Below are 27,092 nucleotides of genomic sequence, written 5' to 3'. Positions count from 1 at the left end.
GTGCCGCCCTGCTCAGCCAGAATTCATCATTTAGGTTTCCAGCTCTTTGCACGACTTTAAATCAGTCACATTTCTTGGGCGTGTATCACTCTCATCCTTTTCAGTGCCCCTGTTCCTCTGTTCTTGTGATCAACTCCATCGATGTTTATTTTACCCACCCGCCGTGTTCTCTGAATGCTCTCAATAGCTTCTACCTCACATAAATCCAAAGCTAATATACATGTTTTTAGGTTTCTATCCAGGAATATCAGTCAGGAGTGTTCTTGGAAACTTCATATAGAACTAGGATTTGCAAGACCCAAGGAGCAGAGGAAAACCCCCAGCGTGTTTTGATCAGAGCACATTAGTACGCTTGCTTAACCGGCTGGCATGCAGGAGTTTGACTAGCTGGTGAAGTGGATGTCAACCAGATTTTCTGCTGGAGGTCATGAAAAGAAAACAGCTCAGCTCTGAGGCCAGAAGAGTCCCACCATCACTCTCAGGGGAATCTGGTGTGCTAAAACATCAGTGTTCTTCTATTTAAAACAACTATTAGTTTACAGTAATGGCACGTTTACACGGAGGGATGACTCATGTAGGAAACTGAAACTAGATTGAGACCAACAGAAGTTTTAAGTTGACAGAACCAGTTGAAGCTGTTTGTGCAGCTTAGACCGGTTACTGACCTGCTGATAATCAGATCCTTGTGCTGCATTTGGGAATGCCTCGCATGTGCTAACAGCTTGGAAAAACATGCTTGTTATGAACCGAGGAGGTGGTGGTGGTGGTGGTGGTGGGGGGGGGGGTTCCTTTGTGTTCAGACTCAATAGCAGGGAGGGGAGCTGAGAGTCGTGTCTGTTTGCTGTAGCTCTGGGAGACCTGTGAGCAGCTCTTTTTGGCTCCGATAGTCAGGAGACTGTGATTTAAAAGAGGAAGAGAAAGCAACAAAGGGTATAAATCGTTAGCTGGAATCTAGTAGGAGCGACACTCGGAATAATTATCTTCAGAGCTTGTTTGGGTTGCTTCTTTGGACACAGGAAAGACAATTATTGTGAGAGGTTTTTTTCTTAATACTGATTAAACTGGCATATCCTGAATATCCACTAACACTTGTTCTGTAAAGCATTTGTCACTTTTCTTCTTTCATTATATAAGAACCTTTTAAAGGACCAGATTCCCAACTAAATAACAAACTAACTGGTTTTAGGTCTTTGAAAATGGAAATAAACATTATGTAGCATCAGCCTCGAGCCTAGACTACTAAACATGTCCCACATTTACTATTGAACTCTATAACTCGCCCATAAAGGTGCTCCTAGTGTCTAAAGGCCAGACGTCTTCTAAAATGTACACAATGAGAGGGATTTCATTGGATTGCTCTTTGACCCCCTGAGTGGACCAGTCGTATTTAAACCTTCAAAATGAGATTTGAGAAACTTGTGCAAATATTTTTTTTACTGCAGTTAATCATTATCTTCAAGCTACACTAAGCAAATGAAATGTTGAATCCAGAATTTTACCCCCTTCCAGAAATTATGCATGCTTTTTATCCACAATCTCGTTGTTTCGGTCACTACACAAAACTCGTGACCATAGGTGAGGGTAGGAACCAGATCGACCAGTAAATGGAGAGCTTTGCCTTCTGGCTCTGCTCTGTCTTCACCACGACAGACCGGTACAACACCCACATCTATAAATGTAGATATATTATATTTAAACATAGACCTATAGACAGCGAGCCAGTCCATTGCAGGGCAACACAGAGACCTACAGGACAAACAATCATGCAGACACACACACCTAAGGACAATTTAGACAGACCAGTTAACCTAACAGTCATGTTTTTGGACTGTGGGAGGAAGCCGGAGTACCCGGAGAGAACCCACGCATGCACAGGGAGAACATGCAAACTCCATGCAGAAAGATCCCAGGCCGGGAAGCAAACCCAGGACCTTCAGGGCGACAGTGGCAGAGGAGTTAAGTGCTCGTCCCGTAATTGGAAGGTTGCAGGTTCGAGCCCCGCTCAGTATGTTGCTGTCGTTGTGTCCTTGGACAAGACGCTTAACCCACGTTACCTGCCGGTGGTGGTCGGAGGGACCGGTGGCGCCAGTGCTCGGCAGCCTCGCCTCTGTCATTGCACCCCAGGGCAGCTGTGGCTACATTATAGCTCATCCCCACCAGTGTGTGAATGTGTGTGTGAATGGGTGAATGACTGATTGTGTTGTAAAGCGCCTTGGGGGGTTCCAGGACTCAAGAAGGCGCTATACCAAATCAGAATCAGAATCAGAGAGAATTTTATTGCCAGCGCTCCAGCGAACCAGAGCATAGGAACTTGACTCCACAGAACAGCCTGACCAAGATTACACACACACATATAGACAGGACAGATACAGGCAGACCACGAGAGCAGCCATAACGGTGCTCATTTCAGTAGATGAAGAGGGGATTACATGAGGAAAGTTCGGGGAGGGAGAAAAAGGCATTAACAGAGTTACACCGGCAGGGTGTAGAACGTCACAGTTCACAACATGAGACCCGGTAGGTAGGTGGGTGGGGGTGGGGGTGGGGGGACGGACCCTGGTTTCCTCAGCTGGAGCAGCCTGAGTGGCGCTCGGCCAACTGAATCCACAGGTGGGTGGGAGGTCATGGGAAAGCACAGAGCACAGTGAGTGCCTCCATCTTGATGACCTCGATACGGATACCACATTCTGAAGGCGGGGTGTGTGTGTGTGTGTGTGTGTGTGTGGGGGGGGGGGTAGGGTTTTCACAGCATTTGTCTGCATTCCTTCCATCGTGGGGTTTTTTTGCACGCAACTCCAAGGCTGCTTATGGCGTCAGATTGAGTAACAGGACTTTGTTTGGGTCAGGCAGAGATAATTTTCCTCTCTGCCTTAAAGTCTGTATTGATCATTCAAATCCTCCAGTGAAGCCAATTCGGTGATTAAACATCTCCACACCGTCCGGTGACCCTCTCCGAGATGACATCCATTTTGCGCACTAACACCGGTAACGCAGCTAAGACATTGTCCAGCTTACGATTCACCTCGAGTGACGTCCCAGTCTGTGAGGTCTCCGCCCGGACGGTGCCGTCCATGGTTGCGGGTCGCCCTCCAATCGCTCCCGTCATCCCAATTTTTCGGAAAACCAGATATCCTCCCAATCCAATCAGAAGAAATCTAGTGATCATCAGGCCAAATATCCACACATCTTCGACGTCCTCAATGGACAGCTGAGAGAGACAGATGACATTCCACTTCTTCCAGGAATCGAGCATATATCCCACTGCGTGTGTCCCGTGAGGACAAGCGCGAGCCCCCTCCTCCGTTCTCATCGTAGAAAAAATCTTATCAATCGCGTTGAATGACCAATTAATTAAATCCATTTCTGAAAAATAGTGATTTCCAGAGGAAATGCAGAGAAGCGCTCTGTAGGCAGACGGGACAAAAAGAGCCTTGGGAAAAAGATAAGGGAGCAAAGCAGAAGCGACTGTGCTCTGTGAGTGCCAGAAGAGAAAGCTGTACAGGCCATTTACCATTTTACCATTTCTTGCTGCAAGGCAACAGCTCTAACCACTGCGCCACTGCACAGCCCGCAGCTAACTTCTTCTAGCAGTAATCTGAAATCGATTTCTCCAAATAGCATGCCAAACTTTAGCTTATCTGTCGACTAGAAAACCGGCAACAGAGGCGTCTGTGGGAAGCCCAACCTTCGCTTTCAGCTCATGCTGTCACACCCTGTCCTGTCTCCCCATTTGGTTCAGCCTGCGTCTCTGTTAATTGCTCCCACCTGCCTCTCGTTTTCCAATCACCCAAGCTCCCAGCCCTCCTGTATTTAAACCCCTTCAGTTCTGTGTCTCTTTGTGGATCATTGTTTCATTGTCCAGCGTGTGTTCACTATTAAAGACTCCAAACTCATTCTGGTTTGTCTGCCTGCCTGCTTCCCTCACCCGCGTGTGGATCCTTGTATCTGCCTCACTCACCGGCATGCGCTGACACATGCCATCGTTGTAAAGAGTCTCTTAAAAAACTCTGGCTTTATTTCTCACTTCGGAGGCATTTCTCTTCTTATCGTAGACTTCGAAGACACTTTTTCTCTTATCTCAGCCATTTTCAAAAGAACCCAGTGAGGACGGCGAGGTGGAATGAATGGATGAGGGTGTACACATAAACAGATTTAGCATGAGCAGGAAGTGAAAACTAACCTAGGAACGAGCACGCACGACAACAGCGTGAAAGCTTCACCAGAATGATTGACAGTTATGCGGACCAATGGTTCAGATGATCCACCCGTAAGAAAAAACTCCTCCACCATACCTTATCATGGGTTTAGTAAATACATTTTAGCATTAGATCATTAAAATACATACAGATGGCTTTTTACAGCATTGCAGTGAAAAAAAGTATAAATTCCCCAAATTAACTTAAAATTTGGGGCCTGCGGCTTAACAAATGAGCAAAATTCAAAGGAGTTAGCATTTTAACAGTACACTAAAACTGGTTTTGAATGTTTTCTAATCTCTGATCTAATCTCAAATATATCATGTAAAATTACCCTTTAAAAATATCAAATTTGTTCTCTAGTAGCATTCTTCTGGTCTTTGACTCATTTAGCTGTTTGTCTAATAACTTCTGCTGTCTCCTCTGTAACGTTTAACCTGACGCTTCACCAAAACAGGACTAAGTTACACATGATCCTGACTGAGTTTTATTAAATCAACTCCATCATGTTCTTACTCATGTGTGAACTTTGTTATTACATAAACTGAATTTTAAACCACACATAATTGCAAAGTATGAGTCATTTCCTCCAGTATTTGTATGTAAAGCAGGATCTGAGGGTTGGAGTACAAGAACAAGAGGATGTGACTCCATTTCAGCCCATTGACAAATGACATTTAGACATAAAAAAGTCATACATTTTTGTGAAATTTCATGAGTGAGCACAAAATTTATCTAAATACATTTCTACAAGGCCTATTGCCTTTTTTTAAATTAATTTCTTGCATTTTTTTAAAGATTTCTTCTAATTTTATGTTACTTTTCCCCAGATTTGTTTAACTCTGATGAAAGTTTCCGTGTTGACATCATTCTTACATGAACTCTTGTGTTGTCCAGGGCTTATGGACAACGAGGACATTGGTGTGATGATGCAGGGCTCCAGCATGGTGAAAGTCCGCTCTTCGAGGTGGCAGAAGAGTCGGAGCCTGCGGCTGCTAGAGGACGGACTTACCGTGTGGTGTGAGTCCACCAAAAGGTCCAGTAAAGCCAAATCACAGCAGACCTGTAAGTTTGTCCACTTGTATGGTCAGGTGACCCTGGGCAACAAAGTGGTCATCAAATGACAGGATGTGATGTTGACAGCTACACATGAGCAAAGAGGAAAAGGAAGTGAGCGATCAAACGAGGAAGGAAAAGGAGGCTGAGCATGTTCAGGAACAGCAAGGAAAGAAAATAAGAGGAACAAGTACAATACAGATATTTTCCAGCAATACTTTATCATTTTGAGAATCGTTTCCTAGTCGGGATCAAACTGAGAACTGAGTGAATGCATTCACCATTTATAAATCATTAGTTCTACATTTTTACTGTATGCACTAAATAATGTGGCACCGTTGTTACTGCTGGTCAGCTACGTGTTTAATGGCAGTCATCTCTGTTTCTTTTGTTTGTTATCGCCCAACGGAGGAATGGAAGGTGAGCAGGGAAGTGGTTTGGGCAGATTTTAGTGAAGCTTTCAAAAAGATGAGCATCTATATTAGTTTTAGGAGGTAACCTGAATCAAGATGGCCGCTACAGTCTAGAACTCAGTCAGTTTACAGATATAGAGCTAAAACTTGGCGTTACAGTAGTTGAGAGTATTTCTAATCACATGGTCTGTGTGATGCACAGTGTGTATGATCTTTGCTTTAAACTTTGATATTAACTAATGGAATTAGCTCTTTCTGTTAGCAAAACCCACCGTAGGAAAACCACCAAAACATTTGCTGTTAAGTGTATGAATATTTCTATTTATCCTAGTAAAGAATTCAAGTAAACAGCTTGCAGCTACAACATTTCTGTCTGTTATTGATTATGGAGACAAGTAGAAGATGAATGCTTCTGCTTAATGTGTTTGAATGTCTGTTTCATTCATCACAAACCGTAACGCCTGATGTATACGTCTCCATCTGCGACGGTATGGAGACACGCAACACCATAATTTGTCAACGCAAGTCCTCTGCGGCAGGCCTGCAGAAGGTGACGGAGAAATGCCCAATTTTTAAATGTCCACTGAAAGCTACGTAGACTGCAAGCTTGTGATTGGTCAGGATGCCACTTCCTTTAAATTTCTCAACAGTACCGCCATTGACAAAAACAAGAGCTAAGCTATCTAACGGCAGACACAGCCCCACCATCCATGCGTCCATCCATTTTCGTCCGCTTTTCCGGATTCAGGCCGCGGGGGCAGTAGCTTGAGCAGGAAGGCCCAGATTTCCCTCTCCCCAGCCACTTGGGCCAGCTCTTCTGGGGGAAGATGTTCTGTGGCCAACCGAGAGACCTTGTTCCTCTAGCGTGTTCTGGGTCTTCCTTTAGGTATCTTCCTGGTTAGATGTGCCTGGAAAACCTCACCAGGGATGTGTCCAGGAGACATCCTAAGCAGACGCATGAGCCACCTCAACTGGCTCCTCGATGTAGTTGATCTACTCCGAGCCCCTCCTGGATTCACACAACACACGTTGGTGGTGATGAGCTACATTGTAGCTTCAGCTGTCCTGGGACAGACCGAATGAAGCAAGGCTGCAATGCTGTGGACCGCTGGTCCTTCTGACCACCACCAGCAGGCAAAGAGAGTTAAGTGTCTTGCCCAAGGACCCAACAATGTCAACAGACAGGACTCAAACCTGCCACCCTCCGGTTACGGGGCTGTCACTTAACTCCTCTGTCACTGTCGATAGAAGAATGTCTTGCAGAAGAAGTCAGACAATATGAACATTTATACAACCTTCATTAAAGGAGTACAAAGATAAGAAGCAGGCTTTTAATTTATGGAAGGAAATTGTGGGAAATGTAGGTTTGTAGTTTGTCACATTCACATCGGGGCCGACCCAGTCTGGTCTTGATTGGGTCAGCTCGCTTCCACATGGCAAGGTTTTGTTCACACAGCCTTCTCAGGAACGCAGATGTCTCCAAGCATGTGAGCGGGGCTAAAGACGCACGGAGAAGTCCGTGGTGTCTTCCCTTAAATTAGTAAACAAAAGCAGCTGTGAGCAGCGTTGCTTTAGAAGACGTTGACATGAAGCGCACAGCTTCCCACTGTCTCACTGAGCAGCGGTGCTGTCTCTGGCTCCTCACCCAGCAGTCTGTCCTCGTGCTCCCATGGCTGGAGCAGCAGTTCCAAGCTGTAGTCAGAGAAGAGGGTATATCCGACTGCACCCAGACTGATAATAAATCGCGAATGCGGCAAGCCACCACTGGCTGATTCTGACTGCTAAAATAGGCTCCCTCTAGTAGGTAGGAGTGAATTTCAGCTGGTCAGTCGGTCGGTAGAGGGTGTGTTGGGTTGGCTCCACACCATGCTGACCGCTGAGGAGCAGGTCCAAAAAAAAACAGTCAGCTGAGCACGGAAAAAGCAGATTGCCCAGATGTGAACACAATTACCCTACCAAGGCTAGACTGGGCCGACCCAGATGTGAACGCACCATAAATAAAGAGGTGAAAGAGAATGAAGGACAAATTGGTCTGTGTTAAAAAGTATCTGAAGTACATATAGAGCTCCGGGAGTTGACGTCACCTTTCCCGGCATGCAACAGTTCAAATCGAAACGGCGCCATCTTGGCAGGTAGAAGCCGGCAGCTGGACTATTTGTTATTGTCAGAAAACTCAGACAGGAAATATGGTAGATTCCTGTTGTGCCCCAGGATGCAGAACAGACGCGGACGACATAAGGAATGAGACATCTACAGGATTCCCCAAGATCCGGAGCGCCGCAAACGTTGGATCATTGTAATAAAACGCGCTGGTGACCGGGCTGAAATGAAGCTGTGGGATCCAGAGAGTAAAGGATTTCACTTATGCAGCGACCGCTTCATATCAGGTACTTAAACCAACGTTTCCTCAACTGTGTATGGTATTTATTTTAAATGCTTTTATTACAATTCTTAGTGGGCTTCCTAAACTTATTTTGGCGTGGTGTCAGACTCGAAGACTGGTTTCGGGAGTACGAGCTTTATTAGAGACTGCTGGCTGCAAGCGGTGCTGAAAAGGCTGATGGAAGGATGAGGTCTGAGTTAGAAAGGTGGAGGTTTAACTGTCTTAGCTTCTGAATACTCTGATCATGGAACACGGTGGAACGATGACTGAGTGAAGAGCCGGTGTGGCATCTTCAATATATAGACATGGATGACGCAGATGCAACGTGGAGGGAATCCCCGCGAGGGGCATGCTGGGTAATGGTCCGAGACAGAAGCCGGTCAGCTGGGAGAGCCCGGCCTGGGGGCTTGGACTCTGACACGTGGCTTTTTCTGTCTTATTACTCATAGCAACAAGTAAACATCACGTAAAACGTTTCCTCGTGAGTTCTGCGTGCTGCCGTTTACGTGTTTTATGATCACAGCAATTAACCGGCTAAGCTGTATTTAATTTTTAAGCAATGGTTGATCAATTGTCAGATCACACATAAAAAGCACTTTGGATTGCTATTATCGGTCTCACCGAGACAGATCTCAGACAGATCCTGAGACGCTCCTGCCTGACATATTTATTTTATCCACGAAAAAAAATCAAACTAGTGATTTCTCTTGGCGTTCAGTTTATACATTCAAACAACACATCCATTTTCATCCGCTTATCCGGAATCGGGTTGCGGGGGCAGTAGCGTCGAGAGGCCCAGACTTCCCTCTCCCCAGCCGCCTGAGCCAGCTCCTCCGGGTAAATCCCAAGGGGTTCCCCGGCCAGGTCCGGTAAGAAGTCCGCTCCGACAGCTTCTGGCGTTTTTAAAAAGTATCCCAGGGGCACGGCAAGGGTCGGAGATGTTTAGTCTATTTAATTTCTGACTATATAAAACGATTTCTTCGGTTTTAAAGTGTGAAGTAAACTCAGACGAAGTAAAATCCAAGCCGATCCCGTTCACGGTTAAGATCCGTGTTTGTTTAGCTTCTTTTGCCTGCCAATATGGCGTCTACTAACTGAGAGTCACGTGGGGTCCGGTGCTCTATATACAAACAATTGCACAATAGTAAACACACTATCGTTAACCAGAGATGGGACTGTAACGGTGGCAGAACCGTCCCCCCTTCCCCCAGAAAGCGCTATGCTCCCTGGCTAGGAATTGCTTTGCAACACTCCCTACGCACCAAAGAGGTTTAAAAGAAAAATGTCACACAATGCCTGTGTGCACGACTCCTCACCCAAGCTAATGGAGAAGTATGAACCAGGCTTTACCTCTAACTCACCATTCTTGGACTGCTGCTTTCCTATCCCTTCTTGAAAAGAGAAGTGCTCGTCGTTATCCTCTTCGTGTGCAAGATCACTTCTCACTTTCTCTTCCATTTGCCCAAACTGAACTTGCTAAAGAGCTTTTGTCCACTCAGCACCCTTGGCTTGTGGGATGACTTGGAAATGACAGAGAAATTTTCACTGAGTGCTTTTAAATCAAAACTACAATTCTTTGACGCTGACTCAAAGGTTTTGTTGTAAATGCTTGTCATTTTATTCAGATTTTAATAGTCTTTTATTAGTTTTGTCTATGTTTACCTGACCTGGTCTCCCTTGAAAAAATAGGTATTTAAATTTAAAAATTAAGGGTAAATAAATAGAAAATTAAATAAAAATATGAAAAAGAAAAAAAAAACTGTCAAATATTGGTGAAAAATCAGACAATGTTGTTAGATTTTCCAGAACATTTAGCCTTTTCAAACCTATTTTTAAAATGTGTTTCTCATTAATCACTTGACCTACTGAAAGCCTTGATTGTACATCTGCTACTGATTTAATTTAGCAAATACTGCCACGTGGCATCACATAGCGGTTATTCATTCAGACTAGCAGTTGTAACGGTTTTTGCAAAACCATATTAGGGTTGCACATAATTGGAGGGTTACTGGTTCAATCCCAGCTTCTTCCTACATTCAGTCTGCCATTGTGCAAGATACTTCACCTGTCTGTCTGCCTGACCTCTATGTACGTTGCTTTGGATGAAACATATGCAAAGTGCACAAACAAACAGCAAAATTGCCTTAGTTCGAGACTTTGGCCCTTTTTATACACTTTCTGAGCAAACTATTTCAATTTTACAGTTAAAAGTTGAATAAGAGGCAGTTAATGACTACAGTTTTTCAAAACTTTTATTTCCAACAGGGAAAAGGTAAATACTGAAACTGCAACTGAAATTGGAAACAAAAATAATTGGACACTAGGACAGTGTCTTCACCTGTGTGTCTCATCTCAGTCAGCCATTTGTCTCAGCATGGTGTTTAAGTGGAAATGCCTCCCTGTCACACAGAGAACAACAAGGCATGTTCAAGCGGGGCTCATTTGAGGGGATATAGCATCATAGCTAGGATGAATTGCAGTGACAGCCTTAAATATAAAAACAGAAATGACCGGAAGAGTTTCACAAAATTATGCCTTCAAAGTTAAATGTTTCTTTAGGGGTAATTTTTTTGAAAATGGTAAATTGTAAAAGTCTTCTTGGGCTGATTTATGGGTCAGCTTGGGCCACCTTGACTTTTACAGCAAAAAATATGACAACAAGCCATGTGGGACCAGGCCTCAGCAGAGTGGTTCTTATAATGCCACAGTGTGCCCAGAATAAAGACCTGGCTTGGTTTCTATTTCTTGAGCCTCTCCTGGTCCAGTTTAATCTAATGCCTGCAGTTTTTCACTGATGTGTTTGATGCTTTCAAACACTTGGAGCACAATGCAGCTCTTTAAATCTCTCCACACTTGGAAACGCGCACATGCATGTCACTTTCAGCAAGTGTCTGGGATGAACGCACAGAAAGAATGTGGAGTTGTTTTGAGGAGGTGGGAGCGAAGGGACAGACACTCAGTTATCACCATGCTGTACATCTCAGAGCAGAAATCAAAAGCTTCTGTCCTAAAACACATACCGTAATTTCCGGACTATCGAGCACACCTCAATATAAGCTGCACCAAAAAAAAAAAAAGGTTTTCTACACACAGCAGCCACATGCAGGTCTCCGGCGCACAGCGCATGTACGGCCATAACATAAGATAATTAGACAGAAAGACGCTACACAGAGGTTTTTCATTGTTGTTTTAATTCAACAAAACGAATTTTAAACACGGGTGAATGTGCCTGCAAGTTTAGAAAAGAAAACAGCACTGATAGCATTCATATTTCTGGATGGTTATAAAATAAAAACAGCACTGACACGTTATTACCGGTAATTTGCATGTTTAGAAGAAAAGAACGGCGCTGACACAGCATTAATAAGCCCTGGATGATTAGAAAATAAAAACTGCACACAAAACATGCCTGGTTAGTAAATAAAACACACTTGCCTACCAGAAGAAGTCATTCGCTCTCATCTTCCTCCAGCGCACTAAAGCCATTAAAGTCCTCTTCTTCAGTGTCGGAGTTGAACAGCCTCAGAAGAGCTTCGTCACGTACCTTTTCTGTGGCGATGTCCGTGTTGCTGTCCGTGTTGCTGTCATCATCCCCGGGTGAAGCTGGCCTGAATGAGTTCTTCCCGCTGCCGTCTCCAGCGCCGAACCATGGATTCATTCATGCCAAGCTTACGTGCGGCAGCACTGTTTCCCTCCTTTACTGCCAGATCGATTAAATGCAGCATCATATGAACTCATACGTGTAGTTAGCATGATGAGGGGGTATGGATTTGAAACAAATTCTTCGTCGTGCCGGCTGCTTGCATGTGCTAAATTAAAATGAGCACTTTCTTCGATTTCCACGTTTGACTTCCACCTGTTTCACTTTCTGCTAAAGCGCCCCCTAGTGGCAGGTGAAGGAAAATCTTCAGTAAAGTCGCACCTCATTATAAGCCGCACGGTTCAAAGTGTGGGAAAAAAGTAGCGGCTTATAGTCCGGAAAATACGGTATATCTGAAAGTCGTTATCACTGAATGAGGAGATAATATTGTTTTGCCTGTGTGTGATTACACGTAGTTCCCTGATGAAGCACTGAACAGATTTTAATGAAACTCTCAGAAACCAATCAGCTCAATCAAGATGACCTTCACAGCCCTTTTTGCCACATTTAGCAAACCCCAGATCTAAAAGTTCCTGCCAGACCCCCCCCCCCCCCACGCTTTACCACGAGGTGTAAGGATCATCCATCTATGGAATGAACAACACAGCTAAATGTTTGGCTTCTGTCCCAATAATGAACTTTCTATAATCGTTTGTTATCTGCTTTTGATCTGAGTTGTTTGATTGGTGGGATGATTGCTCTTTTCTACAGTAATCAGATAAAAACAAACATTAACATTGGTCGTGTTTACACTGTCTGGGGCCTCAGTAGCATGTAGACGACCCAAACACAGACACAACGGCCTGGCTCCTCCTCCTCCAGACAGTCACATTTTTGCATGGATTGATTTCCCATTACTCAAGCAGGAGTTGTTGGACACCTGGTAGCTACCAGGAGACACCTGGTAGCACTTAAAGGTTGCTTTTCATACCTCATTAAATTAAGTTAAATTAAAGTTACAATATTTATATGGACTATACAAAACATGTTCATCAAGTAGTTGCTTAAAATTCCTCTTATGTAAAGTGATTTAAGCCATCTTATTCTTAACATTTTCAGTACCTTCCAGAATAAGCAGTTTCAGGGCTCTGTCACTTTAAGGAAAACAAGCCAGAGCCGACCACGCCCACAAATCCCTCAGCCTGGCAGCTCCGATATCCAGGATATCGCCTTTCTCACCTCTGATTAGCTAGAGCGGCTCTCATACGATTGGCTGATGGATCCATTTGGCTGTGAAGCGTCATTTCCCATTCAGGGCAGGCAGTTCAGCCACCAGTCTAAAAAGTGCATGCAGTCAGATATAGGGATGGGTACCTTTGACATTTGAATCGATTCGGTACTAATTCCCGGTACCTAGGAATCGATACCGGTACTTAACGGTACCAATTTTTGATACTTTTAAGTGTTTATTACTTTAATTATTTTATGATTAAATATATAGTTTTCTCAATATATAACAATATTTGATAAATATCATGATAAATAACATTCAACTGTTTGTATTTTAACATGGTTCTTGTAGTTTTATAAGCTGACAATTAAACTGACATCTTTACTGTGAACTAAATTTACTGTGTATCTTCATTCCTTTTGCCTCTTTTTCATTTGATTTTTCCTACTGGGAAGTTAGAATTTCCGAGGAGAAAGCGAACGCACCATTAGCTGATAACAATGGTGGCAATGGAAGCTAACATATCAAGCTAACGTTATCTTAAACAGTTTATTTAGCTGCTGGAGCAGATTAAAACAATGATGCCACACACTTAGATCGTTGTCGCTGGTTTCATCTTCACCCAATCACCCGTTGCATTTAGTAAAGTGAAGCCAAACTTTAGAGCGTGTTCATGTTTTTCTAGTCGGAATTTCGGAGTTCCGAGGAGAAAGTGAATGCACCATTAGCGAAACGGAAGCTAACATATCAAGCTAACGTTATCTTAAACATTTTATTTACCTACCGGAGCAGATTAAAATGAGGATGTCTCACTTAGATCGTTGTCGCTGGTTTCATCATCACCCATCACATTTAGTGAAGTGGACCCAAGCTTTAGCGTGCGTTCTTTCTACCATGCTGCTCTGTTTACAACGGACTCGCAGCGAGCGACGACATAACGCTCTTGCGCATGCGCAGCTGTCTAGGCAAGTTCTCGTTATAAAGGACGGGCACCGAAACGAGGCACCGTTTGAAATGACGTGAATCGGTGCTCAGTCGGTACTGTGGAATTCAGTCGGTACCTTAAAAAGTTCCGAATTCGGTACCCATCCCTAGTCAGATATATATTTCATTTTCATAGCCTGTTTAGATCAGTTGTAGCTGTTTTGCAGAGTTTTGAACATGCTTAACACAAGCTCTATGGAATATGTTGTCATCCAGATTCAAGATTCAAGATCATTTATTGTTTTGCGCAGGTGTATAGCAAAATTGACTTTGCACTGGTTAACGACAGCTCATGTAAGGGGTAGTAAAATATGAGTAAAATAAAATTAGCCTGGCCTGCTAGACTCCTCCTCTGTTTAATTATGTACAGAGAAAGAGTCTGGTAACTCTCTCAGTCAAGTAACCCCACCCCTTGAGATTTCTAACCGAGCCAATCAGCACTGAGTAGCGTACATCACACACCACAATGCCGAATTTGTCATAAACATGGCGACTGAAGCGGTGTTCGCTGCGGCTCTTTCTTCTGTTCTAAATGACTTGAATGACTTTAAAACCACAAGTAGAAGCGCTAAAAACCTTTTTTTCTAAAGAAATATGTTTGCGCCTTTGCCAGATGCCAGTTTTGACAACAGCTAAAAAACACACGGTACAGTCGGCATTTCCGTCTTTTTTTCTGATTGGTTATTTTTGAGCCCCTCGTGTGCCTCTCTGCCTGTGAGTAACCAGACTAGTTCTCTGTGTAGAATTAAACAGAGGACAAGTCTGGCAGGCCAGGCTAAAATAAAATAAGGTTAAAATAGAAGTCAAGCACACACACACACACACACACAGAGAGAGAAAAAGTATAAATGTAACCATGGTAATATATGACAAGTCTAAACTATGAAGGGAAATATAAAATAAACATAATCTAAATATAAACATGTTGAGGTATCAGGATGAACTAGATAAATGTAAAGGTGCTGTCGTGCACTAATTGTCCAGCAGGATCACTGTTAGTGTGACCTCCTAGCAGCAACATTCAGTTCAGTGATGGCTCCAGCATAAAAGCTGTTTAACAGCCTGGTGGCGCGTGCTTTTATTGTCTTGTTTTGTTTACCAGACAGAAGTTGGAAGAGATGGTTAGCAGGGTGGGTTGAGTCCTTCAGGATGTTTGTGGTTTTTCGAAGGCAGCGAGTGGTGAAGATGTTGTCCAGGGCAGGCAGGTGTGTGTTTGTTATCTTCTCTGCAGTTTTGATTACCCTCTGCAAGGCCTTCCTGTCAGCTGCAGAGCTGCTGCTGTACCACACCATGATGCTGTTGGCCAGGACACTCTCTATGGAGCAGTGATGAAACCACACCAGCGGTTTTTATGGCAGGATGATCTTCCTGAGCCCTCAGGAAGCATAGCCGTTTTTGTGGCTTCTTATCAGACATTTGGTGTTGTGTTTCCATATGAGGTCCTCTGATATGTTTGTGCCCAGGTAGGGATGGGCACCGTATTCAGTACTTTTTAAGGTACCGACCGAATTCCACAGTACCGACTGAGCACCGATTCACGTCATTTCAAACGGTGCCTCGTTTCGGTACCCGTCCTTCATAACGAGAACTTACCTAGACAGCTGCGCATGCGCAAGAGCGTTATGTCGTCGGTCGCTGCGAGCCAGTTGTAAACAGAGCAGCATGGTAGAAAGAACGCACGCTAAAGCTTGGGTCCACTTCACTAAATGTGATGGGTAACTGGGTGATGATGAAACCAGCGACAACAATCTAAGTGAGACATCCTCATCTTAATCTGCTCCGGTAGGTAAATAAAATGTTTAAGATAACGTTAGCTTGATATGTTAGCTTCCGTTTCACTAATGGTGTGTTCGCCTTCTCCTCGGAACTCCGAAATTCCGACTAGAAGAACATGAACGCGCTCTAAAGTTTGGCTTCGCTTTACTAAATGCGATGGGTGATTGGGTGATTGGTTGAAGATGAAACCAGTAACAACGATTTAAGTGTGAGGCATCATAGTTTTAATCTGCTCCAGCAGTTAAATAAACTGTTTAAGATAAAATCAATTGAAAAATGACAGCAAACGGAAAGAAGATACACAGTAAATTTAGTTCACAGTAAAGATGTTTTCTCCAGTTTAATTATCAGCTTATAAAACTACAAGGATGATGTTAAAATAAAAACAGCTGTGTGTTATTTATTGTGATATTTATCAAATATTGTTATACATTGAGAAAAATATATATTTAATTATAAAAGAGAATTAAAATATTAAACACTCAAAAGTATCGAAAATTGGTACCGTTAAGTACCGGTATCGATTCGTAGGTACCGGGAATTAGTACCGGATCGATTCAAATGTCAAAGGTACCCATCCCTATGCCCAGGAACTTGAACTGTGACCTTCTCCACCTGCTCACTATTTATTGTGAGTGACTGGTGCTCCACCTTTTCATTCTTGGGTCAATGATGATTTCTTTGGTTTTGGTGGTGTTCAGGGTCTTTGTTGTTAGCTGTAAACCAGTCCACCAGCTGCTGCACTTCTTCCCTGTATGCTGACTCACTTCCCTGGCTGATTAGGCCCACAACGGTTGTATCATCAGCAAATTTATTGGTGTTGTGGGTGAGCTTACACTCGTGTGTACAGGGAGTACAGGAAGGTACTCAGCACGCAGCCTTGTGGGGCTCCTGTGATGAGGGACAGAGATGAGGAATGGTGGGGGCCTAACTTAACAGACTGTGGTCAATTTGTTAAAAAGTCTTGTATTCCAGAGGCAGGTTTTGTGCTTGAGGCCAAGGTCAGACATCTTGTGGAGTAGACTGCTGGGGAGAATGTTGTTGAATGCAGAGCTGTAGTCCACATATAGAAGCCTTGCATATGTTCCTGGTTGTTCCAGGTGTGTCAGAACAATGTGGAGGGTGGTAGAGATGGCGTCAGCTGTTGATCCGTTAGTTCTTTAGGCATTTTGTTGGGTGTTCAGCGTGGCAGGGAGAACAGCCTTGATGTGTTGCAGCACTAGTCTCTCCATGCACTTCATAATGAGAGGTGTCAAAGCTGCAGGCCTGTAGTCGTTGTATCGTGCTCAGAAACAGGACAAAGGTACGAGAGAGATGTCTGCTGGATGTCTCAAGCAGGAAGAAGTTGTTAAATTAAATATGCTGCCATCTTTATGCAGGACTATACTCCACCGCTTGGCTGACCAAGATAACCGAATAATGAGCCGACCCCTTCTTCTTATTTAAATCTCATTAAGAGCTTGTGGGCTCCTCCCAAACGTGAGATTTACTGGGAGGGATGGGTTAGGGTTAGGGATGATTAAAACCCCTCAGAGAAAAGCCCCTGAGAGGCTGCTGCTTCAACAAAAGTTAAGTGTAGACAGTTCAAGAAACAGAAAGACTCCCAGAATGGAGACACCTCAGTCGATTATCAGATTTACAGGTTAAACCTACAAAACATCAGCATTTTTATTATTTTCTATTTCACATTATATTATTCTAATATAAATCTTCAGTGAAACAGCTTATTTTATTTTCAGCACATGAAGAACAAGCTGCAGGTGTGTGTTAAGAATGATCCCTCTTGTTGTCTCGTCTCATTATATTTGACCGTCTGTCTGCTGTGTCACTCTGCTGGGATGTATGATTCCCAGAAAACTCCTCTCACTTGACCTTTATCTGCTCTAAGGGTTGGGGTTTGCTGCTGAAGCTGTTTACTCATCAACACACACTGAACTCCACTTCCGTTTCTTCCTCCTCCAGTTGCTATAACAGAGGTGGAGTGTGTTCGTGAAGGCTGCCAGTCGGAGGCTTTAAGGCGGCTCTCCGGGTCGGTGCCGGACAACCAGTGCTTCACCGTGGTCTTCAGCGGGGCCAGGAAGAGCCTGGACCTGCGGTGCCACTCCGCGGACGAAGCCCAGCGCTGGGTGCGAGGGCTCAGGTTTCTGAAGCACCAGGTGGCCAGCATGACGCAGAAAGAAAAACTGGACCAATATCCTGCGGGGATAAATTTTCAATATGCTTGAGCAAATATAGCGTGGCTGAGGCAGCATTGCTATGGTGACTGACTCTGCTGTCACATGTGTCAACCCACGTACTGAGCATAGCTTTGGTGAGCTGTGAGGACTAAATAAATAAAAAAACAGTGTCTAAATATAGTCCAACCATCACTGTTAATTACCTTCTCTCATAGTCAGAGGGTAGAGTTAGTTTAAGTATCAGGTAGAGGACCATCCTTGCTGCTCTGTGGAAAAAGTGTTAGACCAAGATCACTTAGAAACAGTTTTTTACTTGTTATTTTTTAAGTATGATTGGTCATTCTGAGTTTTACCTGCAGACTAAACGTGAAAATTGTCTTCTACCCCTATTTCCTGCATTAGCTTCTGACAGAAAATAGACGGGGGCACTCTTAAATTAGCATTCATGGACTCACCCATCTTTGCTCTTGACGGGGAAGACTTGTTGATTTTGCATCCAGGAGAGAGCAGAGCACGTTTTGGCTAGTAGAAGCTAACTGTTAGCATTAGCAATTCCACCACACAGCAGAACTCCTGCAGGCTTGTGTTATTTGTGGAGATAAAACATCAACGTTGTAAAGCAAACAGAGTTAGTGGTAGAATGCTGTTCTGTTCCCCTTGCTCATAGCTAACTTCCTGAAACAGGAGCGCCAGAGATCGACTCACAAGGCATATGTTCTAAAATTCATTCAGAAAGTCAGTGACAAGTCCTAGTGCAGTTTTACATGACACAATCCAATGTGTTACCTGAATGAGTTTGACTTTAGGGTCAGCCTGTTTGTTTCTTAACTCCTTACAATTGGATTCAAAGCTACCTGAGGCGTGCGGACGAGAACAGGGACGGGAAGATGACCTATGATGAAGTCAAACGGCTGCTACAGATGATTAACATTGACCTGAGTGAGCAGTATTCTCGCAATTTATTCAAGGTCAGGACCATCATCATTTTCATCCTTGTTATAGTGACATAATTGTGTTATCTGATCTGTCTAGAGCCAGAATCTAATTGGGATACAGCTGTTGGAGTTAGGCAGGGTTTCCAAATGTCTCCAGGGTTCTTTGCGTCCTCGCTTGAGTCACAGGGCCTCGCGATATTGTTATTGGAAGATAAAAAACGTAATGAATAAGTTGGGAAATGACACCATAATGCCACGTAATCCATATCTTCTCACACTCTTGTGTCTCCAACTAGTCGTTAACAGTCTCATCCCAGTGGGATTCTGGCTTGAGAGTGGGTTGTTTTTACACCTGGTGTTTTCTTTTCTCCTTACCGTCTTGGATTTTTAAAGCGTTAACAGTTGAATTGAATTATTATGGAGATACCTTGTGCCACAGGAGACAAGAAACACTCCCCAAACAACTCCTTTCTGTTTATTTTCCTTCTTCCCTCTGTTTGGCCACCTGTCTTCATGAACTCATTCCCTCCTGAATCCCAGCGGTGTGACCGATCCGGCGATGGACGTCTGGATCATTCGGAGATTGAAGGTTTCTGCAGGGAGCTGATGCGGCGGCCCGAGCTGGACGCCGTTTTCAGACACTATTCCAGTAGTGGCTCTGTGCTCTCCATCGCCGAGCTGCGAGACTTCCTCGGAGACCAAGGAGAAGACGCTTCGCTGAAACACGCTCAGAGTCTCATACTGGCCTATGAGCTCAATGACTGGGGTAGGTCTCTGAAACCCATCATTAAACCAGTTTAACAACCCACTGTGTTTGCATACAAACACTTATTAAAAGTCCCTTTTGATGCTGATGTCAGATCAGTGATTTACCCTGTCAACAGGTCCTGCTGCTGCTCTGAAAGGAGCTTGAAACCATTAGTTTAGCCAGAAATGTCAAAATAAGTAAGTAAAAACAAGTAAATGTTTCAACCCTTTGAGCTTCTGTTGTTTAGTCTCTCTGTCTCACTGAAGTTGGATCACCCATGGGGAGCTCAGAGTAGAGCTGCTGCTCATTTTGACAAGAGTCAGCAGAGGTGGTTCAGGTATCTGATTAGGAAGCCTCCAGGTAGCCTGAGGTTTTCTTGGCAACGGAGCGAGATCCCAGCGTTGCCTCTTTAACCTGGGAATGCCTTGAGATTCCCCAGAAGGACCTGGAGAGAAGGACGTCTGTGTTTCCCTTCTGGATCCAACCTTAGACAAGCAGAAAATAATATAAACATGTAGGTTTGATCTTATTGCGGACTTTAAACCGTTAGGATTCTGGATGCTAACATTGATCACTAAAACTGTCGTAGTAATTTTAAAATACTTCCACTGTCTGGTAAAACTCTAAACTGAAATACGATCCAGTGATGTGATGGAAACATGTCGCTACCTATTGCAGCTCAGAAGAACAAGTTCATGACACAGAACGGCTTTGCCATGTACATGCTGTCTCTGGAGAACGATGTGTTTAACCCCAGCCATGCCAGAGTCTACCAGGACATGAGGCGCCCTTTGGCCCACTACTTCATCTCCTCCTCACACAACACATACCTCACCAAGGACCAGGTCACCAGCGCCAGCAGCACTGAGCCGTACATCAGGTACAAATAAAGGCCTTCGAGAAGCTCACCTTAAAAGGGATACTTAGCAACTTTTTCATACTTTTAAATCATTTTCTTGAGCCAGTGTGTGCTAAAATAGCCCTTTACAGGGTTAATGAAAGGCCAACCAGCCCCTATCGCCCCCTGTGGCAGGAATACCGTATTTGCAACTTCAGAGTTGCCAGTCTGGTCGGTTGGACTTAGAAAAAAATGAGCGGACATACCTGGTACTGCAGTCTACTTCCAGCACATTTCCTGTCTGTTTTAGATCATGAGCACAGCTGATTTGTTTAATTTCGTGATGAACCTCTCCTGTAGACGCTGAAGAAGGCTGGGAGACACTTTAGCTGTTATATAAAAGACAAACGACCAGCAAAGAGATAGGTTTTGCTTTCAGTTCTACAAACGCATGCTATGGGGTGCTAAATACAAGCCTGAACTGCCTAGTTCCCCTTTAAGTGAAATCCATCTAGAAACAGTGCAACGTGTGTGTGTGTGTGTGTGTGTGTGTGTGTGTGTGTGTGTGTGTGTGTGTGTGTGTGTTGCACATCAGGGCCCTGAATCAGGGCTGTCGCTGTGTGGAGCTGGACTGCTGGGATGGAGATAAAGGTGAGCCTGTCATCTACCACGGACACACCCTCACCTCTAAAGTTCCTTTTAAGGAGGTGATCGAAACCATCTCCCAGTACGCCTTTAAGGTATGAATCGTTCTCGGTGCACGCCTCCTCCTGTCTGTCAGGAAATAAATCCTTCCTTTGTTGACATTCTTGGTATTTTGGTTCATGCATAAAACAAGAGTCCTGTTACGTGGCTTAAATGCCATTTAACAGCCTCGTGTTTTCCCCTACAGGCATCTCCGTACCCTTTGATCCTGTCCTTGGAGAACCACTGTTCAGTGGAGCAGCAGGCTGTCATGGCCAAGTATCTTTGCACCATCCTGGGGAAGAAACTGCTCTCTACACCTCTCAGTGACCTGCTGCTTGAAGAGCTGCCTTCTCCTGAAGTACACACACTCAAATGCACGCGCGCACACACACACTTTTTCAAAGCCCTCAGGCTTTCTGGTTTTCTAATTAAATCATTTGTTCCAATGACCTTTCCTGCAGGAGCTTAAGGGACGTATTCTGGTGAAGGGGAAGAAGGTAACTCCTCACCTTGGTCAGCTGGGAAAAAACGGAAGCTGTGCCAGCTTCTCCTCTAGCACAGAGGAGGACCAGGCAAGCAGCAACAAGAACACACCCAGAGGAGATCCTACAAGGGTCAGTTCAGGAGGAATTAAGTCAGAGAAACATTTACAGACAACATTTCAGCTAAACATCCAGTGTGATTTGTTTACCTGTTGCCAGGTCTCGTCTAAAGTCAGCCCTGAGCTGTCGGCGCTGGTGGTGTACTGCAGGAGTGTTCCTTTCCGAGGCTTTGAAAATGCACGTAAATTACCTCCAGAGGAAATGTCTTCCTTCTCAGAGTGTGAAGCAGTCAAGCTCATCAAAGACTCTGGTACTTTGGACTGCTGTTTTTCTACAGTAACGGCCACTGAGAGCAGACTTTGTGCAGCTTGAGCTGCTAAATACACAATCAGCCTCCAGTGTGGCATTTCACGCTGTTTTATAAAAAATGTTTTTCGTTTGTAGGGAAGCTTTTTGTACGACACAACAGCAGGCAGCTGAGCCGGATCTACCCCTCTGGCCAGCGCCTGCAATCATCCAACTATGATCCTCAGGAAATGTGGAACTGCGGCTGCCAGATGGGTCGGTATTCAGCAGTAGAAATGGGAAGCTGCTCAGCTTTGTTCGAGAGGGAAAATGATCATTTAGCGCTGCTTCTGCTTGACTATAGTTCTGTGGGATTATTCTTAGTTGTGTAATTGACTCCTCCCCCTCCTCTATGATCCTTAGTGGCTCTGAACTTCCAGACTCCCGGGGAGCAGATGGACCTGAACCAGGGTCGCTTCCTCCCCAATGGTCGCTGTGGGTACGTTCTCAAACCCAGCTTCTTGTGCAGCTCCACATCCAACTTTAACCCTGAGAACACTGGAGGAGGCCCCGGCCACACCCCCACCCAGCTGACTATAAGGGTGAGCTGTAATTGTGATGATTTGAAACTAATTGTTTTTCATCAAGAAACGCTCCTATTTTGGGGTGGTTTACTTCTTAGTTTATTATTTTTCTATTGTTATTAACATCCCTTCCATTTTTATTGAAGGTGTTTTTTTTTCCCACAAATCCTTGTTTTACAGATCATTTCTGCACAGCAGCTCCCAAAAATCAACACAGAGAAAGCCAGTTCCATTGTGGATCCACAGGTGTGGGTGGAAATTCACGGGGTGGCCATTGATAGTGCAAAGAATAAAACCCACCGCATTGACAACAATGGTACGAACTAAAAACAACCCATCTTATAATAGACCCTTTTACTACCTACGTCATCAAAAGTTGCGCGCGCAGCCTGGCAACGAGAGCGAAGGCTTCCTCATTCACCCTCGATACTAAAACAGCGTTTTAAACCCTTTGTTTTGAAGTTCTGAGCACATAAAAATGTCGGGTTGTTGCGTGTATGGATGCCAGAATTGCTTCTCTTCAAGCAGTGGACTGAAACTTTACAGAATTCCGAAGGGAGCACATCCGTTTCAACAAAATCGGAGGCGTCTTTGGCTACAGGCCATCAAAAGGGTTGATGAAAACGTGCACGATCCGAAATGCTCGAGTTTGTAGCGCCCATTTTATATCAGGTAAGGTAATTATGTACTAAGATTACACCAGAAAGCTGGTTAACGTGTGTTCTATTAAATAAAGTAAGTTGCGTTTGCTGGTTTGCAAATGAAATTAACATTTCATTCTAATTCATCTGTATTTTCCCACTGCATATTAGTATAAACTTCTCTAAAATTAACACGATTGTACTCTGAGCACCAGTGTTGGGAGTAATGCGGTACAGAAGTAATTAATTACTGTAATGCATTGCTTTTTGTTGTAATGCGATAATGTAAGGCATTACAGGGAAAAAAAATGGTGATATTTACTCAGTACAATTGTCAGTAACGCAGTAATTACAATGCATTTTAAACCCAGAATCAAGATGTGTTTCTTAAAAATTCAAATTGCGGGAAACCCGAAGAAAGATCCAGTATCTGCATATATTACGTCATTTATGGACTCCGCTTTGCAGGCAGAGAGGACGCAGCGGTACCGGTGTTCTGTTCTGCACCCGGCTCAATTACTCCAGCTGCATCCTCCACGCGGCTGCTGCAACATTCACAAAATCGCTCCACTAAAACAAAATAATTCACCTGCGATCGTTCATATCAGCGCATGTTCTCTGGTATTCTGTACTGTGCTTTGCCTCAGCTGAGTTAATCTGGGCTCCGGTGATTTTAACTCATTGCTGCTGGAGCGCTGCACATGTGAAGATTCCTTTGGCTGATAGTTAGAAAGTAGGAAGTCTAGGAAACAGTTTTTTCTGGAATACGGAGAAAACATGCAGCATGCAGGAAGGTTAGAGAGAGAAAGGGCAGGAAATTATTCAAATAAAATCAAGAAAACAAAACAAAGTGCTTGAAAAGAAAAAAATAGGTAGATTTATCCCCAATACACATTTTTACCAGTGAAAAGCAATAATATATAAGCATTTAATATTTATACATGTGATAGAATCAGATCACCCCAGAAGCCAGTCCCACATCCAGGGCCGTATCAAGGCATTTGGGGACCAAGGCAAAATAGACTTGGAGCCCCCACCACCTCACTCCCTGCTCAGTTAATATAAGATGGCAGCGTGCTGAGAGTACAGATTGTTGTTTCATTTATTTCATAAACAATCCTTCTAAAGATCTGTTTTTAACAGCAATCCTAGCTCAGACACCACATCACCTTCCACCGGATGTGTCATGAGTTCACCAGGCATCAGATTACCAAACTCATACTGAAGTTGTTTTGTTCAAAGTAACTTAGAGTAATGCAAAAGTAGTGTAATGCCTTACATTTTAAAATCAGTAATATTGTAATGTAATGAATTACTTTAAAATGAGGGTAACAAGTAATAATTAATGTATTACAGTTTTGAAGTAACTTACCCAACACTGCTGAGCACGCTAAAAAAAGAAACCTATGTTATACTCACCCTGCCATGCAGGTACGTAGTTCTCTGGTTTGTTTACTATGACCCAAGCCTCGTACATAGCAGTCTTGTGTCCTTGTCTTTGGCTAGGAAGGACTTCTGCCTTCAAGACGCAAAACTCAGAGTCTATGTTGTGATATTTTACTTTCTGTACGTGGCCACAGACAACATAGTTGTATGCATCTAACGATTTGTATGCCCGTAGCTTCTCACGTGTGTACTTACTGGGCCTCTCCACTAAAAACGTATATATATCGGGCCACTGGATATCTGGCCACGCACCTACATCTTCCACCCATTCCGTAATGCCACAGGGATCCGGGAGTCTGTTGCCATTCGTTAAAGTGAGTTTAATAATATAACATTCAAGATTTGCCGGTGATAACCCCGCAGCGTAGCTTGATAAAGCCTGACACAACGCCATTGTCTGTTGCCAAGCTGCGCGCGCATTCTCGCTGACGTCATATGGTTTACAAACAGTAAAAGAGTCTATTCATGACTGTGAAACAGAAATCATTTATTTGATGCAATTATTGCTGCAAATTAGTGTCACGTCATATAACATTTATTATAATGAAATGCAAGAAAAAGAGGAAATAAATAATCATAATAAATGTCTTTATGCTTGTTTCTAGTTAGGCATAAACTGTAGATGTCTTCCCCTTGCATTCACGGCTCATGTGCGCCCTCTACAGGTTTCAACCCACGGTGGGACTGCACTCTGAGTTTCCAGCTGCAGGTTCCTGAACTGGCTCTGGTGCGCTTCGTAGTGGAGGACCACGATCACACTGCCAAGAATGACTTTGTGGGCCAGTTCACTGTTCCCTTCACAAGCCTCCGCACAGGTCCGACCTCAAGATCTGACCCGTCGGCTTTGTTACAAGTCTCCATCGTAATATTTGTAACTTGTGAAACTCTGCTTTCGTTCAGGTTATCGACATGTTCACCTGCTGAAGGCAGACGGGTCCAGTCTGTCTCCAGCTACACTCTTCATCCATGTGAAAGTGAGCCGGAGGGGAGTCCCTGTGAAAAGCGTGTCGGAGAGGATTGCCATGGCTAAAGGAAAAAAAGTTTGAAGTGCGTTCAGACCAGATGAACCACAGGGGTTAGGAGGAGGCCAACGTCTTCACCAGCCAAGGCCTCAAGGGTTCCATTTTGACTCAAATCGAGGCAAAGCCGAGCTGGATATCCCTCTCGTGTAATCATGAAGCTCATGAAACACACTAACAGGACAATATTAACACTATTGATAACGTAGACTGATAAACACTTTAACATGTTTTGATATTTAAACTTCAATTTCAAGGTGTGGAACACTGAAAAACCGTTTTACAATAATTATTTTTGATTATAATCAGTCACTCTGAGTTTCACATGCAGGCTGAACATGAAAATGGTCTTCTACACCTATCTCCTGGATGAGCTTCTGATAGAAAATAGATGGTGAAACTCCAGGATTAGAAAATCCTGACAGATCTACGTCACGCTGTCACAACATTCACGGACTCACCCATCTTTCACGACGGGGAAGGATGTTGTTGGTTTAGCGTCCAGGAAACATCAGCGAACGTCTCGGCTAGTAGAAAGCTTTGTTCCCCCTGACTATGACGTACAAAGCATTCATTCCTACTAGAGACCACTGCAAATGTGGGGATTAAACGAGTGTTCCACACCTTTAAAGACACTAGATCAAGATTAAACACATACTTGAGGTCTGGGTGCTGTGAGAAGGAAGCTAAACTGAACTAACTGTAGTCAAAAGCATTTCATTATTTTATCACTGTGATGTAATACAGACATGTTAGTGTCTTTTCTGTTTTTATTGTTCATTAATGATTGAGCTATTCAGTCAGTCTTAATGCTACTTTAGATGCTTGTGGCACTTTTACTTTTTTTCTTTTAAAGAGCAAGTCACCCCTAAATCAACCTTTTTTTCTGATAAACTATATAAATGCATGTCTAATCGTGCTGCAGACACGTGTAGCCAATAATTTTGCACTTTAGTGGATTTTAGTTGAAATTTTAATTTTCTGCCTAAAACTGTCAGTGTTGTGCCGTTGTCAGGTAAAAATCTGCACTGCATTTGAATTTAAATCTGCCATCGCTATTGGCTAAGAGGTACCCTAGAACATTGGCTGGTACCATATGATGTCACAATGCTGTTGTGAGCCTGTGTGTATGTGTATTTGTTAGCGGCTCCGCCCTCTCGGTCTGCTGGGCAACAGCATTTGTTGCATTTTTCAAACAGGAAGTGGGAGTTAAGTAAGAATATGGTAGGGGGTGACTTGCTCTTTAAAGAGCAAGTCACTTCAAATCACCATTTTTTTTGCTGATAAACTATATAAACGAGTGTCCAGTTGTGCTGTAGATAATTGTAGTCAATAATTTGGCACTTTAGTGCATCTTAGTTAAAATTTAAATATTCTGCCTAAAACTGTCAGCGATGCACCGTCGTCAGGAAAAAACTACGCACTGCATTTGAATTTAAATCTGCCATCGCTATTGGCTAAGTGGTACACTATGATGTTAGATGGTACATTATGATGTCACAATGTCGTGAGTGTGTGTATTTGTTAGAGGCTCCACCCTCTCGGTCTGCTAGGCAACAGCATTTGTTGCA

The 27,092-nt window shown here is 43.7% G+C and overlaps 1 protein-coding gene across 1 annotated transcript in view; it reads left to right on the top strand.

Annotated features, from left to right (window-relative positions):
• The window catches only part of plcd3a (phospholipase C, delta 3a), a 36,141-nt gene extending 10,362 nt beyond the window's left edge, over positions 1-25,779 (top strand). The window contains exons 2-15 of the mRNA XM_070551427.1: positions 5,094-5,261; positions 17,582-17,809; positions 18,634-18,764; positions 19,272-19,497; positions 20,158-20,359; positions 20,913-21,057; positions 21,210-21,362; positions 21,466-21,618; positions 21,706-21,856; positions 21,991-22,107; positions 22,255-22,433; positions 22,596-22,731; positions 25,168-25,317; positions 25,403-25,779. Coding sequence (XP_070407528.1) covers positions 5,094-5,261; positions 17,582-17,809; positions 18,634-18,764; positions 19,272-19,497; positions 20,158-20,359; positions 20,913-21,057; positions 21,210-21,362; positions 21,466-21,618; positions 21,706-21,856; positions 21,991-22,107; positions 22,255-22,433; positions 22,596-22,731; positions 25,168-25,317; positions 25,403-25,548 — 2,285 coding nt within the window. The 3' untranslated portion in view covers positions 25,549-25,779. The remainder of the gene's footprint in view (positions 1-5,093; positions 5,262-17,581; positions 17,810-18,633; positions 18,765-19,271; positions 19,498-20,157; positions 20,360-20,912; positions 21,058-21,209; positions 21,363-21,465; positions 21,619-21,705; positions 21,857-21,990; positions 22,108-22,254; positions 22,434-22,595; positions 22,732-25,167; positions 25,318-25,402) is intronic.
• Positions 25,780-27,092: the final 1,313 nt, after the last annotated feature.

Source organism: Nothobranchius furzeri, chromosome 5 (assembly GCF_043380555.1).
Source record: "Nothobranchius furzeri strain GRZ-AD chromosome 5, NfurGRZ-RIMD1, whole genome shotgun sequence".
Taxonomy (NCBI): Eukaryota; Metazoa; Chordata; class Actinopteri; order Cyprinodontiformes; family Nothobranchiidae; genus Nothobranchius; species Nothobranchius furzeri.
Note: the sequence above shows the minus strand (reverse complement) of the source record. Positions and strands in the feature narration are given on the sequence as shown.